The sequence below is a fragment of the Hesperophylax consimilis genome, chromosome 9, assembly GCF_061612785.1.
Source record: "Hesperophylax consimilis isolate HC1 chromosome 9, BYU_Hcon_1.0, whole genome shotgun sequence".
NCBI classification, from domain to species: domain Eukaryota; kingdom Metazoa; phylum Arthropoda; class Insecta; order Trichoptera; family Limnephilidae; genus Hesperophylax; species Hesperophylax consimilis.
Genome location: NC_142844.1, coordinates 7,882,204 through 7,901,144, shown reverse-complemented (window position 1 = coordinate 7,901,144; position 18,941 = coordinate 7,882,204). Strand labels below are relative to the sequence as shown.

Genomic DNA, 18,941 nt, shown 5'->3' with positions numbered 1-18,941 from the left:
CATTTTTACGTGTTAATTCATGTTTATTAATGTGGTAGGGGAACAGGAATGTATTTTTGGATCTTGTAAATGTAACGACACTGCATTTCTGAATACTGAAGGGTAAGTTGTTCAGTTCCGACCATTTGACAAGAGAATCATGATCGTTCTGCAGAAGAATGGAATCGATGTAACTTTTGATTGCTTTGAAAAGTTTTATATCGTTAGCAAAAAGGAGATATTTTGAGTGGTTTATAGTGTTGCCAATGTCATTGATGAATAAGAGAAAGAGAAGGGGTCCTAGATTCGATCCCTGGGGAATCCCGGAGTTATTTTTGTATTCGTGAGAGATATGGTGTCCGTAACTGACATACTGACGACGATTGCGTAAGTAGCTAGCCACAAAAGCGAGGAAATTCTGAGAGAATCCGATGTCACTTAATTTTTTTAATAAAATATCATGGTCGACTTTATCAAATGCTTTCTCGAAGTCTGTATAAATCACATCAACAGGTACAAAATTTTCAAATGAATTATTAATATAGGTAATGAGATTCATAAGATTCGTTGAAGGTGACAGTGTGGGACGAAATCCGTGCTGATTTTCGGTGAGTGCGTGTTTTGTTTGGTTATATATCTGTGAATAAATTATGGTTTCTAAAAGTTTTGCGGGTGCTGACAACACAGCTACAGGTCTGTAATTATCTATTTCTGACTTTTTTCCTTTTTTATGTATAGGCGTTACTTTCGTTAGTTTCCACATTTCCGGAAAGATATTTTTGCGAAGTGATAGGTTAAAAATATGTTTTAGAGGTTGAACAAAATAACTTGCATATCTTTTGAGGATTATAGGTGGAATACAATCTGGGCCGACGGAGTATTTAGGTTTTAGCTTATGGAAAGCTTTAATAATATCGTCATCGTTAATTTCATGAATTTGTACAGGTAAAGAGTTAAATGACGATGAAGCTATAGAGGATATGTCAAGTTTGGGGATATTGTCGCTAAATACTGATTGAAAATAGTGTGCGAAACCTGCGGCGATCTCAGACGATCCATCATATTTATTGTCTTTGTAGTCCATGTGGTTAAGTTTGTCACAGCCGCGGCGTTTATCGTTAGTGTAAGACCAAAATCTTGCTTAAAAGTAGTGACTATACATGACACATATATATGTAATGCAATTTTTTTTTAAGTTATGAAAAAAAACCATTGCGGGAAATATTGAAATTTGGGATAAACCACCACGTGTTATACATACCTATGTAGGCCTTTCTAAACTGAAAAGACTTTCAAATAGAAATTGCTGGTTATGAGAGAAATATAAATATGAAATCTCGAAATTCATCACACTTCGCATGTTTATGGCAAATATAAGGATTCTCGGGTTTCAGACTGATGTACGGGGCTCATGATGATATAGTCTTTTTATCAATACTTATGTAGAAAACGATACAAACATGCAACATTTTCACATAATATAATATTTATTTATTTATATTACATGCCTAAACGAGCTTTTAAAAATATTTTACGATTTAATAATTTAGTGGAACATTTATAAAGAAGTAAAATTCGAACACATGCCTAAGAATAATAAAACCTAATAATAATATTTATTTGTTAGGTATATAATTTAAGCCTTCTTGTAACTAAATTCCATGCAGTTATCAACGAGTATTATTTCTGAGATTTCAACTGTATTCAATGCAAGCATCTAAACGATCCAGTCCTGATATTGTTATCACAATTAAAAATATTTTTTGTTCGTGTATTTCTAGTTAGTATTATGAAAGTAATTGGGTTAAGTAAATAAGTATGTAATATTACAGATGACAGATACATATCAAATAATGTTGGCAATCTTAAACTGTACAAAAACAGAACGTAATTATTTTCAACCCAAACCCATATGGAAAGTGTACAAAAAAGGCATAGTGTAAAACAACCACTACTGTCGGCACAGCACTGTCTACATGTTTAACCAGAATCGCAATACCCAATTGCATTCGCAAACAGGACCAATTAATTGCTTGATTCGTTTTACTGCAATAATAGTTATACTTGTTACTCTGTGACGTCACCCACTAATTGCATTGTTACACGTTGGTTACATGTGTGAGATCACTTTTCAAGAGTTCGCAGATCTGCTGGATGCATCAGTTGGCCTAGTTTTGTTGAATGCTTTTGTGGATATGAGAATATGCTTTAATCACTCAATTTATCTGGTTTAATTAAATATTAGGATCCCGTTGAAAGTGTCATCGCTTTAAGCGGAAACATTTCACTCCTTTGGGGATTGGGGGCAAGCTCTGATAAGATCAGGACTTGATTGAAATTGTCCTTGTAGGCGTTAGTAAAGGACTGAAAAACAAACAAGGAAGTGATAAGTGACTACATACCTACAGCCAAAAGCGACTTATTATATATATTGTAAAATGTATTATTTGTGTTTAGGTTTTAAACAGAGTTTTTAATCGAAATAAGTGCGCTAACGTGGATGTAAAAAGGGCACTTTTTGGTTAAATGGTTTTCTGAGCGATTCACAAATCACGGATATTGGCATCCCGCAGGGTACTGTACTGGAACCTGTTTTTTTTTTAAATACGTAAACGATATTTTTTAAGTCCCTATTAAATCAAAAGTAATTTCATATTATGCTGATGACACAGCAATATTAAATTAGGGTTTTCCTTGAACGAAACTCAAAAAACGGCTAAATTAGACATAAACTTGATGTGAAACTCAGAGAACGGCTGAATTAGACATAAACTTGATAATAAAAAAAATCAATCAAAATTTACTACATACTGACAAAACATGTGTAATGTTTGAATAAAAATGCTATCCCTCAGAATGGTATTAATATATAAAAATCACGTGTCACTGTGTTCTTACACGCTAATCTTAGAAAACGCCCAACCGGTTTAAATGTGTATGGTTGGTTCCAGCTTGAAATAAAGAATAGTTTTGGTCAGGATATATGGCGCAGTTATCGAGATCTAAATCTTTGTCATCCAAAAACACATTGATTAAAATTAAAAACACATTAAATTTAAATTCATTAATATAATTTAAAACAACATAACTGTTAAGACTTAAGAATTAATCTTTATTGGACTCATTTTTTTTTCGATTATCGGTTAGGAATTATCATTTTATTTATTACACTTGAATATGAGATGAATAAAAATTATATAAAAAAGCGTTTTCTCTGAATCGTATTCGTATGGCAATCTGTCACACTGTGAAAGACATGTATTTCTTGCCAGTTTCAAGAGTATAGAACGGTACCGGTTGCATTTTTACTTATTTTAACAATAATCATAATCTGCTGAAATAATCGATATCAAATGACACGCCAAAATAATATCTACGATGGATAAGTCTTGTGCGTGTATTCTATCTAGGTATGAACTGCATAAAATATCCGATAACAGATTGTGATGTTTGGTAATAAGGTTGAGTACTTAATCGATAGATGGCGGTAGTCATAAAGCTTACGCCAGAGTCCGCCAGATGTCGCTAGGGTGTAACAAGTACTTGCGAGATTATATTATCAGAGAGCAAGCTCCTGGGGCGCAGAGTTTTACCTACCCTCGGGTAACGATCACTTCTAGATAGTCAGACAGGTTATTGTGACGTAAATAAACACATTTATATAAAGAACCATTTACTGTTTTAAAGAGTTCCCTACACCCGAAGTCTGCATGAGTAAAGGCAGTCATAACACAAATAAAAGGCGGTCTACATAAAATGAGGTCTATATAAAATGCGGTCTACAGAGAAGGCGGTCTGTTGCAGAACAACATCTGCCCGGGCCCCACTAGTAAATTCAAATCTATATAAACCTGAACGCTCTGTACTTGTACTTACCGCTTAAACTAATGTAAAATATCATTGTTGAAAGCAATCACTTTGAGGTTTGTCATATTTAATAAAAATAAAACACTTATTTTGTGTAAAACCACAAATTAAATTTATTTATTTACCGACTGGTTTCGCTTTGCTTAAGCATCATCAGGGTATAAATAACGAAACCGGTCCTTAAATAAATAATAATAATAATAAATTCTTTATTCCAGGATGTGGGGAGGTTAGTGCAATCCCACACATCCCATAGAGGATATAAGTACAAATAATATTTACATATAGTAAAATAAATAAAAAGAGATTAATAAATTAAAAAATTAAATAGAAAATGAAATTAAGTTAAAGCAGAGAAGCACGGGAATCCATCGGATCTGAGATTGTGGGAGCAAGTATCTTTCTCCAATGGTCTTCAATGCTCGATCCTGAAGTCAGACGGGATTCTATGATAATAATGTTTCTGGAATGGTTTATCCTTTCCCTCAGTCCTGCAATCCTGGTTCTTAACAGAGCTGTAAATCCTGGAACTCGCCCTTCTGTTAACATTGAGGAGGCACTGCAGTGCCTGGGGAGTCCGAACATCAATCGGTAAGCGTTGTTATATTGCACCCGAAGCCTTTCCATTGTTCTTTTCTTGAAATTAGCCCAGAGCTCGCATGTGTACAGGGTGGTGCAAAAGGCTAAGAAGAGCGTCCTTTTCACTCGTGGACTACATAGCCGAAATCTTCTACTGAGCATGTTACATTTTATACTCAGTACACGCCTCTGCCTGTCAATATCTTCATCATCCGTTAGCTTGTTGTTGATGATATGTCCTAGATATTTTGTGGTTTCTACTGTTTTCAGAATCTCACCATTCAAAAAGACTGGGGGAATGTTTTTTTAAATTAATTTCAAACTTTATATTTTTATTAATGTAAAACACCTTGGTGTAATTATAGATAGTAACATAAAATTAAAATTAAAAATTAATGCCACAGTTGCCATGTTATTATTATTATTAAAATTACTCTAAATTTATATGAATATACGAAATATTTAAAAATTTAAACGGAATCAAGTTTGAGCGAAAAAATGAATTATTTGGGTATTAATGTTTTGATAGTACAACTTAGTTACTATAAAAGTTTGGGTCCAATTAATATCTAACCATAACGTCATCTGAATGATTTTAATAGGCGAGTTGTTGATATACGACTGATGGTCATACAAAGCACAGCAGTCACAATAATACCAGAGACAGGACGGTGACCTGTCTGCTCCGTGATGCCAGTGAAAAGATATACAACAAAAAGAAACTTCAACGAAGAATCAATTCAATGAACATTCATGCTGAATTAATCTCTGTCTATAAATGGCAACATGTAGGTACCTAATTCACTTTTATCATAGTATTATACCTCCATATAGTGCAGCATAGATTATTCGAACATCATTTAACTAAATGTAGAAATAGTGAAAATTTGATAACCAAAACGAATAGTTAACCCAAGACCATAAATAAGCAGAAAAGTAAAGTCCGAAAATAAGGTAACGGCTTACAGCTCAGTCCATTGTGAGAATTTTCTGCGAGGCGGCCTGGAGCGGCCCGAAATGTACGTGTGGCAGAGCCTAATATCTCATTTAGATCAAAATCCATAATTTTGTAAGAAATATTAATAAAGAATTGTTGTTCTCCTGAAGAAATTCTGTGGATTCCCGTTTCACATACATTTTTCGTATTTGTTTGTTAGTCAAAACATAAATCAGTAAAATGTTCAATAGTTTAGTAAATAATAGTATCACCAGGTCTAAAGTTTCATGGTTTAAGCTTAAGTTTAACTCTTACAAAAAACTCACCAGGTACATATTCTTTAAAAACATCTGTAATATCCTCAAAAAAGTGTACTACGCTTTGTGTCAATCACTAATAGAGTACGGGGTAACCGGTTAGGGGGTCTGCCTTGAGCACTCGCAGATATATTAAATTGCATGCTACGAAATTATACAATGCTCTACCAAAACAAACAAACAAAAATGGCTGAGACAACAAAGTGATATTCGACTTACAAACATTATGAAGACGATGTAAAGACAACTTGAAACTAAACACAAAAGTTTGAAAACTACAGGCTGCCTCAGAACAGGAAACCCTAGTGAGGAGGACTGTGAAAAAATTGAATTTATACTTATATCATTCTTTATACCTACATCATGTACCAAATTCGCAATTGAAACTAATAAAAAAAATAGTTTTAGCTTTGGTGATGATGCATCTAGTGATACCTGATAATGAGTATCTCATTTGTCTGTTTCCAGGGCCAGCCAATCTTCTCGTGGAATGAGGGGGCCATCTACTCGGCGGACGAGTTCACGGGGCGCATTGAATTGCTGAACGGGGGCCAGCGGGGCTTTGGCCGCGGATCCATCAACCTAACCTCCATCCGCGAGACGGACTCGGGCTGGTTCGAGTGCCGCGTGCTCTTCCCCAACAGGTCGCCCATCATGCGTAATAACGGCACCTGGTTCCACCTTGAAGTAGAAGGTATGAAGCTATTACTCTTTAACGTTTACTTGCTACTAGCTAATAACATGCACTGGTTAATGCGTGTTATTATAGGACTTTGCCGGCGGTGCGGAAAGAGGGGTCAATGGGGAAAGATTATTTCTAGAATCAACAGCTCGTTTTCCATCAGTAAACTGGTTGGTCCTGCAGATGGGAAAAAAAAAACAAACTAATTTATAACACTTCGATTATCATCAGGAATCCAAAATGGCAAAGTCTTCGAAAAAAGAGCAGCAGTTTGAAGAAGTGTGTAGCGGCATATGGCACGTCCAATACCCATCCAGCCCAGCCGCCTACATATTCAAGTTTGGGCCTCTCAACGATTCTTCATCCTGTCATCATATAATATAGACAGGCTTACTAGATTAATTACAAAATTTATAGAAAATCTGCTTACATTATTCTGTAATAATATTTATATAGTAAGAAGGCTTCGTTAGATTTTTTTGTTATTTTGCTTTTTCAGATTATTTGATCACTCGCTTTATCTTTATTTAGACAATATTTTTCTACATAGAAATGTTTCTAAATAAAACACGCTCAACACTTACACGCTTCATGCTACAAGCTGCTCTTCTTGAAAGGGTCTAAGAATCCGCAACATGGCCTGCTGAATATTGCTATTGGAGTCCATGCACGGACCTATTTTAAACCTTGGCCCACCAACATGCTTAGCTTACGGTATATTCTTCAATGACTTAGCTGCTCCAATCAGTTTGTAAATATTAGCGCTGCGATCTGCTTAACTTCTGTTTTCCTTGCGATTATCTGAACTTATATTCGCAAAGTTTATTGTAAAGATATTTAAATTAAATCCATTTGATTCTAGGAGGAAACCTAATCGGAATTCCTCCTGTGAACCAGACGACCATGGAGGGTGAACCGGCGCTCTTTCAGTGCGTGACCAAGCCCGGAGACTCCTTCCTCAAGTGGTACAAGGACGGCGAGCCCATCTCCTCCATCGGGGACCTGAGCCACCGCTCCTGGGTCGGCCAGGACGGCTCTCTAACCATCAGCCCTACGGACATGACTGACCTGGGCGACTACACGTGTGAGGTGGTTAACTCCATCGGGGACCGACAGACTGCCAAGGCTTCGCTGAACGTGCAGTGTAAGTTTGTGATCACCCATCTGAACCTCATTCAGAAAAGGATATGTATACATACATAACGATCATTGTAGGTCATCCCCTCGACGAGACTGCTACATTTCCTCACACGACACTTTGAACACACAGAAGTTTTGATGCAACTGAGGTGTTGCCGCATCGCATTCGTGATCTGGTTCGTCGTTGTCAACTGGTCTTCGTTTTCCAGCCCTCGAAGAATAGATATGTTGGTGCATCGAGCTGTCCATTGAATTTTTTCAGGTTATATCATTGGTGGGGATATTGCGTGGAGGGTGTTTCTAGTAGACGAAAGAGTGAAATAAGGAGAGGAGGTAGTAAAGAAGAAGTCAGTTTTTATACTTAACAAAATCTAGCTCTTGTCGGAGGTAGGAAACTAAAGGCTATAAAATCGTTACCCTGCCTAGATTTTGGAAAACGATTCATAGAAACTACCTGTGAATTAGTTAGCAGTATATGAAAATTAAATAGAAATTACCTCTTATTTTTAAAATCCTTAGATAAAGCGAAGGTGATCTATACCCCACGTGAGCTGCACCTGCCGTACGGCCGGCCCGCTGTGCTGGACTGCCACTTCCGCGCCAACCCTCCATTGTCCAACCTTCGCTGGGAGAAAGATGGCTTCCTCTTTGACCCATACAACGTGCCTGGAGTCTTTTACAGGCGGAACGGCAGCCTTTTCTTTAGCAAGGTAAAAGTTGATATTTATCAAGAATCTATAACCGAATGCTGGATGGGACATATCTCTAGATGGCAATAGAATCTAATAGAATCCATTATATGAGAGCGACAACTCATCTGAATGTGTTTTTTTTTTAATTATTTTTTTATTACTTAACTCTTTTATTTTCATACGAATTTCAGTTAGTAATAAACAATTATTGCATAAAATAATTACTTAAATTCAAATGGTTTACACGGAGAAAATTTACCGATAACACAAATTGCTAATTCATTGAATCTCTTAAAATTATTCACTATCCGGTTAAAAATATGATTGCAGGCCCTTAACGAATGAGTTGATAGGTTTCCTGATAAACTATTAGTAAAATATCAATGAATAGTCACAACACGTTTTCATAAAAATCCTAACATTTTGCATTTCGTCATTATTATATAATAATATAATACATAAAGACAAAACATCTGCGTTTGTCTGCATGAACACTTGTTCGATATTATTATGAATCATTTACTAAAAGCTTATTAGGAAGCAGCGGCCTGCAGTCCGGTTTTTAACCGGATTACGAATTAGCTGAAGAGATTTTTAATAAATCAGCAATACTATTTTTTCTCCGTGTGCAAGAAGATATTTAAATATCTGAAATTATAAGAAAAAAATTGTTCATAAAAAATTTTTTAGGCCTGTTTTATTTATTGAATTAGTTATGTTAATACCAATCTGTTTAGTTTGTATTCTTATGTTGACTAGACTCAGGAGCTCGCAAGAGTCGAGTTCCAAATACTAACAATTTTGAAAAAGAAACATGTCACTATCCTTCTTCCATCCTCAAATCTATGTATTTTAAGGTAGGTATTAAAAAAATAATATTTGACTGTATTTACTGAAATAAAATAATATTTTATTTATTATTAAGGACTTTCTTAACTCCTCAGGCCTCAGCCTTATTCGGTCAGACCAAAAATTTGAAAACTAAAAACTATTTTTTTATTGTGATGAAATACGTTCTCTTATTTTATGGTTATAAATTACATATATTTTTTGACATATTAAAATTTTGAATGAAAACGTAAAAAAAATTAAATTTCTCACGTTTTAATAAATTACTGAAAGCGAAAAAATATAGGTATATCAAAACTCCCTTTTTAATTAGACAAATGTATTTTAAACGTTACACGTTACGGCACCTCATTTTTTTTTCGTTTCATATATAAATATTCAATAAGTTTTTTCAACTTGCAGTCGGCACCCTTGGTTTCATATAGGTGCACATTTTAATTCTTCCGTGGTCATTTTCTAGATTTGGATATAAAGCGTGGTGTTTTCTAACTCCTTTTAGATCATATTTCTCACGACATAAAAAATTAGCCTGTAGGATTATAAAATTAAATGATCTTATAAAGATCATTTAAGTACTTCCGGTGCGGGTTTACTGTACAAAATATATTTAAATATATTCCTTTCTAGGTGGACGAATCGCACGCTGGCCAGTACGCCTGTACACCTTACAACGAGTTAGGGTCCAAAGGCTCTTCCCCCCACATCAGCGTGATAGTTCAGAGACCGCCAACCTTCACCATAACACCGCTCAACCTGTACCTCCGGAGACTGGGAGACAGCATCAGCCTGCCTTGCGACGCAGTGGACAGTGAGGGCAATCATAGACCTACCATCATCTGGACTAAGGTACAGTCTTTTGTTTTACTATAGATATTTGTGGATGGACCAAGTGCCATTAATGTATTCATAATCATCTAACTAATTAACCATGACGCCATTTCCCTAGCCTCAGTGGTAGGCAGAGAGGACGAACCACCAAACAACTCGGTCTTGACACACACTCCTGGCTTCATTCACATTCATCATCTTCTCATACATTCCCTTATATTATTCTGACTCTTGACATGGCCCGATTCAAGTGTCATGTCTTTATCGGGCATCCCAATCTTCTACTACCATTCACACTCACGTCATATATTCTTCTTACACTCATTTCTTTGTTCATTCACTCCAGTTGCCCAAACAATCTGTGTGTTTTGTGTCTCTTTCTTAATCTTATTCATTACGCTAACATCTGCCTTGCATTCACACTGTCATACATGATTTTACCACAATTTTGCCTCTCATTTCTATAGCATTCAGTCTACTTTCATCCATCCTGCAGTTTAATTCTCAATGCCATACCTCATAGTACCAGCACTCCATTCTGGCCTACTAGCTTCACTTCTATGGACAATGTTTTGTTAGTTTGCCAACTGCGTTCGATTCTCCATTAACGGAGTTTCCTGCATTTAGCTTTCTGTCAATATCATTAGTAAACATAGTTTCCAAATGTACAAACTCATCCATCTGCTATTAATCATTATCATTATCAACAAATAATCCTTTATCTCGTGTGCAGAAAATTTTATTAACTTCAAACTACACTTACCAATTCAACACGTACACTATATATTCTTACTAAATACTCTTAAAATACGTACACTAGAAAATAGAAGAAAAATAATTATGTATTAAGAACTAATATTATTACTTTACAATATATTTACTGTTTTAAATACATAAACTATTTGTATTTCATTTTGTTTTCGGTAATGAATGAATACAAATCTTGGAAGCGGAAATTAACCCACTTTTCCACATCCAATCGAGCTGAAATTCGGCAGATAGAATGGTTGTTGATGACAATATATTCTATAAACTTTTGGTGGCAATCACGCATACACAAGCAGACATATACGCATTTCTCTGAAATTGGATGACATTAGAGCAGTTAATATAAGAAATAAAAGTTGGTCCTACCCAATTGGGATTTGGCGCAGTTGCTAGTTTTTTACTCCAGTCCCTGGGGAGAAAGGTTCAATCTTCATGGTTCAATGCAGTAAATCGTGTTTAATATAAAATCATGTCAACGTCAATGTCACTCCTGGACACACTGATACCTAGATTCCTACCCACGCCTCATACCTTTTTCCTTCACAGAACTTTTTCTTCCTTTCCTTAAAAAGACCCTCCACATAGCATCCCCGAAGCTGACATAGGCCCTGAGAGAAATTATTTTCCTCAGGGCCTCCTGTGTGGACCTAATTCATGTATTGTGCTCGTTTTTTTTTTTAATTTTTAATTTTTTGTTATCTAAATATTTCAAATTCTTGTTGTCTCTGTATCATGCAGTAAAACTAAACATTTAAAATTCTTGTTGTCTATGTTTCATGCAGTATATAAAATCAGGGCGTTCATAATTAAAACATAATTAAAGTATTGTGTCTTGTTAGTTATTTCTTGGTGTAATGGGATTTTCCCCCAGAAGGACGGAGGCTCCTTGCCCGAGGGTCGCTACCAGCTGCTGGGCGGCAACCTGACCATCGAGAACATCGAGGAGGTGGACCGCGGCCTGTACCAGTGTTCGGCCAGCAACGAGGCTGCCGCTGTGACCGCGGAGACTGAGCTCATGATAGAGAATGTTCCGCCGCGCGCACCCTTCAACCTGAACGCTACGCCCGCCGCCAGCTCCGTCACTCTGCGATGGGTCCCAGCTACGAGTAGGCAATCACTTTCTTATCCCACCAGTCCAGACGGGTCCAGTGAGTAGAACACAAACTTCACTGGATTTTGATCGCATCCAAATGAAATAAGAAATATTTGTAATCAAATCAGAAGTGTTTGAATCCTGCATCCAGAAATGTAATAATTGATTAGCAATCACGAGCAAGACTATAATATACTCGGCTCACGAAAATCGGACAGTCGAAAGTCAACACGGCTAAAGTTTAGTTGCCGAGCAACATCACACTGTCGCATCCCTGATTGCAGTAGTGCCACCACTTGAACGGCATTTTCGTCAGCAGTAGTGTCCATTTTAAGGGGTTGTTTTCTGGCGCTAATTATTCATGTGTGTCCTCCTTAACGTTCGGATAGTGAATGAGTGAATGACCTAAATTTGACTTCTCCTTTTATAGGAGAAAGATGGCAAAATTGCATGTCAAATTAAATTCATAATTCTGATTTTCAAAAGTCACATGACTCTATTTATTTTCGGGAAATCCTAATGTGAGTTTTTTTTTAAATAATTTATGAGGAATGCTTGTTAGAGATGGAAAATATAATGAAACTTAACAATATTTTCCTAAGTTTTAAATATAATTTATTTTTTTATAATATTAGGAGGAAAAAAACATTTCTGTGAATATGGGGAAACTACATACGATTAATATATAAACACATTATCTGGTATAGCGGCTCAATTTAAAAAAAAACATTTTGCAAAAAAACAAGTAAGTTATTACGAAAAGAGTGTCGCCACTATTAGTGAAAATAGTAGCGATCGGCATTTTACCCCTGGCATTCCAAGTGTTAAATTTAAAGATATATTTTTCAGCCAAAGATAGCGAACCTTTATTCTCCAAGTACCTACTAATGTCAAATATTTTTAAAGATGTCGCTTCTGGAGGCGGGAGACGGTCAAATATCCCATAGAGCGTTTTCACAAGAATTACTATCTGCGACAACTTTTATTTTTACGGGACAAGTGAATACTCATGTTTGATAATTTATGATGAACTTAAATGCACATTTTAACTGTTAGACAAAAGATGTCAAAAATTGTGCATTTTGACAAAGCAGATATATTATTTCTACATATTTAAAAATAAAAGTTTTCGCAGAGCGAAATGTCTTGGATTATTGTTCAACAGTAAAAATATTGTTTTTTTATAAAAATAAATTATTGTTGTACCGTTTATACGTAGATATAAAAAAAATTAACAATACCTAGACAATTTTTTCAGAGGGAATTAATTTTAATTCTGCTTTACAAATTTATTTAAAAACGCTCTAAAATTGTCTATTTTATAATATTTTAGAAACAATAAATTGAATTAAATGAATTTATTGCTGTAGATAATGAGTGTTTATTTGTATAGATGTTCCCCGTCCGACGCTCGAGTACCAGGTGTGGTACCGGCCCGTGGACGTGACAGAGTGGCGCACGGTGCGCGTGTCCTCGGGCCGCACCACGGAGGCGACTATCTCCCACCTCAGCCCCGGCCGGGAGTACGAGTTCATGGTGTTCAGCCCTGACCGCTTCGGCGAGGGCATGTTCAGCAAGTCCGTCAGGGTCTGGACCAAAGGTAAGGAGACATGCGAGTACTTTTTCAGATTATTGTGTCACGGTAGGTAATACCATGAGGGGTTGGTTTGTTTACATACTAGTCATGGGTCGATCATGAACTACCCGATCTTTGTAACCCGCTCACGAACCACCAATGAGCGATCGGGCTACTTTTCAAAAAAATATTTGATCATCAGCATCCGTGTCCTGTGATGAGTTCAACTTAAATATCTATTGTAGACAGCTATTTAAGTTGGGGAGTAAACATGCACAAAATAGGTTTGAGGGTTTAGTTTGGATTATTTTTATAATTTATGCGTATTTCCTAACCTTCAAATATAACTTGGAGTTAGTTAAAATGGAACTAAGTTATTATTATTTCTAATAAATTGAAACCATGTTTTATTCATATATTTTTTTGTGTTAAGCATACAGCGGATGACAAGTATATCATCATTTATTCCGAGAAATACACTTTTATAGTACGATGTTATCATTCGAATTTTTTTTTTCATTCCAAATTTTGGCCTAGGCATGGATTCTTGTTTTACGAATAGACGAACAAAATAAAGAAAAAATGGGACTACGTGCAAAATCCATTCCTCATATGCATTAATTCAACTCTTAAAATTTGAAAAAAAAAATCCAAAACTTTACAAAAATAATTGACAAAACCTCCATATTATTCACCATATTCAGTCATCCTTTTTTATGTTACCAAGGTTAGTAATAATAATATTTGGATCATTTGTATAGCGTCGTTTTTGTGCAAAATCACCTCAAGGGCGCTGAACAAATATATAATAAATTTCTACAATGATCTATGTTATTACTGTCTAGTCTAACTATTATCAACTTGTTGCATCCACCCAATAATACAAAACCATATGTAAATTGTAGAATGCATTTGATTAATAAATGTGGTGCTGCGTTACAGTTAGAATGTACATATTATTTTATTATTTATTTATATTTTATACAGGTAGATAATATACAGGAACATAATAATGCATTTTGAATAATTTAGTTGATCACACTGTTTGTATATCGTTTTATATGATTCTGATGGATTTTATAAATCGACCTATATCCATGTCCTTGTTGACTGAGCGTAGCGAAGTCCCTTGGCATTTCATCTGTCTGTGAATTGTTCGTGCGTTCCATGTTATTATTTAAGCAAGCCTTTCTTTGACTAGATAGCTAACATTAACAAGGTGGCTAACTTTGACTATGGTTCGGTAAAGATTCTTTTTTCAAATGTGAAATCATCGTGATTATTTGAACTTTCTTATTTGCATTTTTTTCTACATAGTAACTACCTGCGTGAAGAAAATTTGAAAAAAGAATAATCATTGATATAGACGTTTCTTTGGACAAATTGTGTAATTACTCATTTGAAATACAAACACGTTACACATAATATAGGTTTATAATTAAGTAGGTGGGTTCTAATGTAGGTACCTACTTACAAATTTCATGATTTAAAGGAAATTTTGTAATTTGTTTCTTAAATAAGAGGAAATTGGAAACATTATTTTTAGATGCTAGGGCTAGATACTATTCACAGAACTACTAGAATAAGACATGTAAGTAAATGATATATTTGTCACCAGGACGAAACGATGAAGATTCGGGCTCCACTAGTTACCCCCTGGGCTCCATGAACGCGATGGGGGCGCCCCGCGACCTCGGCATTCGCCTGACCACCGAGGGGTACTTGCTGGAGTGGCTGCCGCCCCTGCACGGCCGGGACCTGCTCAGAGTTTATATCGTCAGGTGGTTTAGAGGCACTGATGAGGATGTCATGGGCACAGCGGAAACCAAGAATAATTACTACCTTAGTGAGTTTAATGAATATATATTATATTACTTAAGAGAAACGGCTGTGCGGCCTCTAACGTGCAAAACTTTAATTTCGATTAGAGGCCAAAATACCCAAACCAAACTCGATAATATCATTTTTAAACTTATAAATAGCAAATATCTATTACGGATATCTGCTATTTTATTAAGTTTTGTTTTAAATTATGATATTGGTAGAGGCCATCAAAGAATTATTCAGTTTAGTTTATTGTAGTTATTAAAATAAAAATTTACCACTCCTACGGTGTGAAAAAAACGTTATGTAGGAAGTAAATTTAATTTGTACATAATATATGAAAATTAGGGTTCCAACGTAAATCGGTCACTTAAATATAAATTTCTGCCCATCAACATGCTTTTTTAAACAGGGGTTTTCAATAAGAGGTGTTATTTTGATATTCAATCGTAAAAGATCAATGGTTTTGTTGCTTGTGTGGCACGTAGCGCCGTCTTGTTAAAAATAAACGTTGTCCAGATCAATAGCATCCAATTCTGGCCATAAAAAATCATTAATCATCTCTCGATAGCGATCCATTCACCGTAACTGTTGCTCCAGCCTCATTTTCAAAAAAGTAAGGTCCAATGACTCCGCCGGACCATAAACTGCACCAAATAGTCACACGTTGAGGATAGAGAGGCTTTTCAACAATAAATCTTGGGTTTTCCGAGCCCCAGATGCGACAATTTTGCTTGTTGACGAAGCCACCGAGGTGGAAATGGGCCTCATCACTCAAGATGATATGCATTTGATTCACTCAATTGAATTTTAATAATTTCAATGCGTTGTTGAAGCGTGTATCGTTCCATTTTTATTAATGGCGTCAATTACAATTACTTGTCAGCTTCAAAAGTAACATCTACCGAAATAGCGGGCTATTCAAAATAACACCTCTTATTGGAAAACCCTGTATTTTTTTATTTTAATCATCTTAAAACGATTGTTCTAAAATTTAAACAACAATACTGCCTTAAATTACACACATGTCATTCAAATGCCGTATGTGCGAAGTATTTCTACCTAGTTCATAAATTATTGTTGAAAAATATTTTATACATTTTTATTAACAAATGAAAATCAAAAAATAACGATTAACAAATAATGTTTCATTTGGTGTGATTTTATTTAAAAATTTCTTTTCAGTTGAAGAGCTCGAGGAAGACGAAGAATACCACTTCCAGGTGAACGGGCTATCCACCAACGACTATATGGCCATGAGCTCCAAGGTGTCCATCCACGTTCCCGCCTACGGCAAGATCAGGGCGGCCGTGGCAGGAGTGGCCTGCATAGTGCTGCTTATCCTCGCCGGAGCACTTTTCTGGTTCTCCAGACACAGGCTGGGGGCCAACAACAAGAACAGTGGAGGCAACTTGGAGAATAGGAATACCAAACCTATTGGGGAGCGTTAATAGTTTAAGTTAATATGTTTGGGGTTTGGAGTCAACATGTTCATTTCATTCAATTTCATTATCACCATCAGATTTGATTTGTGATTTTCACGACAAGAGTATTATCGTGATTAATTTTTGGGTTATTACACCGTGTTGCGCTTCTTTCTTCAGCTAAAGTAGGCCATACAGAATGAAGCATCTCCAAAAGTACAAAAGGATCTCAGAACAAACTCAGGCATCCTGAAAAATCGGCAATTGCCGAGAACTTCACTGAAACCGGCCCACTACTTTGAATTTGTTCCTGAAGTCCTGGTAAGACCAGAAAAGCATCGAGCACCGTTAATTACGGATACAAATTTTATTATTACTTTTTTCCACATCACATTTTATATAATATGCAAAACATAATACCTACATACTTAATTTATTATAAATAAGGTTTGCATGCGAATTCAAGTTGACATTTATGCTTGCCTAATCGCTGTTAATTCCTAACTAGACGTGTTGTAGCCCGTCCAAAGGAAATAACTTTTTAGTGGGAATGAAGTCCACAAAACCATATTAATATCAATAGAGGTGACGGGCTAGGCTTAATATGTATTTCTTTTAACATCTTATGACGGGCCGATGGACCGAGCCAATCTGTCTGTCGCAGGAATACACGGGCGGATATGTCCGCCGAACAGATCCGTGTGTGAATTCTACGCATTAAGTGGATTAACGCGCGCATCTCTTCTAAGATATATAAACACACACTTCATCACAATCTACATATCTGCCTTGATGATGGACACTGTAACACTGTCCGAAAGCTAGCCTAAAGAAGGAGTACACGCAATATGGTTTAATAACCCAAAAATTAATAACGATAAATATTATCATTATCAGTTGATTTAAAAACACAAAGCTTTCTACGAGTGTTTTGTCGACATTTGCGAGTTGTTGTTTTGTTAGCTATTTTTCTAGTCGATTTCGTATTTCATTTCTGGACATAGCTTTAAAGCCTGTTGCTGCTGTTAAAGCCAGTTTGATTATATTGACTTGTTAATCATGTTCAAGATAGTACCGATTCCCAAGTCCGGCACCAAAAAACGAGTATGTCTGATTACAGAGATTATTGGATTAATTGAAGAATAATACTTTTAATGCCCAAATTGATTTTCAAAACAATATGAAAACTCATATGTAATTAAATCTACCGTCCATACGAGGCGTCGTCTGTCACCCGTCTCTTTTCCACGCATTTCCATAGTGGAAGTTACTCTCCACATTGCCCTGGTGAAAGACGACCATTCAGAATCTAATAATAAAATGGCTTTAGTCGTATTTCATGACAGATCTGAATATCCAGGTTCTTCCCCACCTTCCTCTTCCACATGCCCTTCTCCTCCCCTAGTCTCCAGTCTCAGAACACACCCCTAATAGGGAAATATAACACATTATCAAATGTCAAATTACCAAGATTTATGGGAGTTTGAAGCGCTGAGCAGTATGAATATAATTTTTTCTAAAATAATATTCCTTTTCTACATGCATTAAAAAAATTTTATCTAGTACCTAAACAACCTTTTTTTCTTAATTTTAATAGTAGAATTCTATGAAAAAATTTCGAATGATTTGGGAATTGAATGAGTTTTGTATGCTGAATGGAGGTTAAAAAATTGGATTGAATAAATTTACTTCATTTTATTAGATACGTAAATAGGATATTATATTTATGTGTGGCAAAATGACAATAATTTTATTTTATATGAGCAGTTCGGTTTTGGGCGTGTTATTTATTATACAAAACAATTATATATTTTAAAGATATTTAGGATATTATTTATGATTTGATTTATTACAATAATTGAGAATTTCTACAAATATATGAATTCGAATTGATGATTTATTACTCATATTAACAATTATTTACTACACAATATTCTTTCCAAAAAGCACACTGAATCAGCGCACAATTTACTTTTGTTTTCATAAATATATTCTCTAAAAAAAATTATATTTCCATGCCATCTAAAATATTTATTTGTTTTATTACCAACATTTTTCTCATACAATTGTAATATAATAGTATATTGTAAATTATCAAAACGAACACAGAGAAATAAACGCTTAAACTGCATTCATTTATTTGGTTTCAATTATTTCTCTCCACCGTTGACGTCAAAAGAAGAGGCCCGGTATATCAGTCAGTCCGTATCCTCGCTATGTGCGACATTCCTTGTGCAAATTTAAGTGGGCTAAATCGGCCGCTGAAGCTTGGTATGTCGCAGAACAGTTCCCTCCAGGGGAGTATATCTCTGATCAAAATTGGAACCAAAATATAGTGACGTCATATGATTGCCTAACTATATCCACACATCATCTTTGATATCCA

At 35.5% G+C, this 18,941-nt stretch overlaps 1 protein-coding gene across 7 annotated transcripts in view; it reads left to right on the top strand.

Moving 5' to 3' along the window:
- Positions 1 to 18,654, top strand: part of bdl (borderless) — a 50,439-nt gene extending 31,785 nt beyond the window's left edge. For 4 of the 7 annotated variants that reach the window (XM_089635245.1, XM_089635248.1, XM_089635246.1 and 1 more), the window contains exons 3-10: positions 6,148 to 6,373; positions 7,224 to 7,505; positions 8,021 to 8,211; positions 9,670 to 9,888; positions 11,510 to 11,786; positions 13,125 to 13,331; positions 14,926 to 15,153; positions 16,317 to 18,654. In XM_089635245.1, the coding sequence (XP_089491371.1) occupies positions 6,148 to 6,373; positions 7,224 to 7,505; positions 8,021 to 8,211; positions 9,670 to 9,888; positions 11,510 to 11,786; positions 13,125 to 13,331; positions 14,926 to 15,153; positions 16,317 to 16,582 (1,896 nt within the window). In that variant the 3' untranslated portion in view covers positions 16,583 to 18,654. The remainder of the gene's footprint in view (positions 1 to 6,147; positions 6,374 to 7,223; positions 7,506 to 8,020; positions 8,212 to 9,669; positions 9,889 to 11,509; positions 11,787 to 13,124; positions 13,332 to 14,925; positions 15,154 to 16,316) is intronic. The other 3 variants (XM_089635249.1, XM_089635250.1, XM_089635252.1) reach the window with 3 other exon arrangements.
- Positions 18,655 to 18,941: the final 287 nt, after the last annotated feature.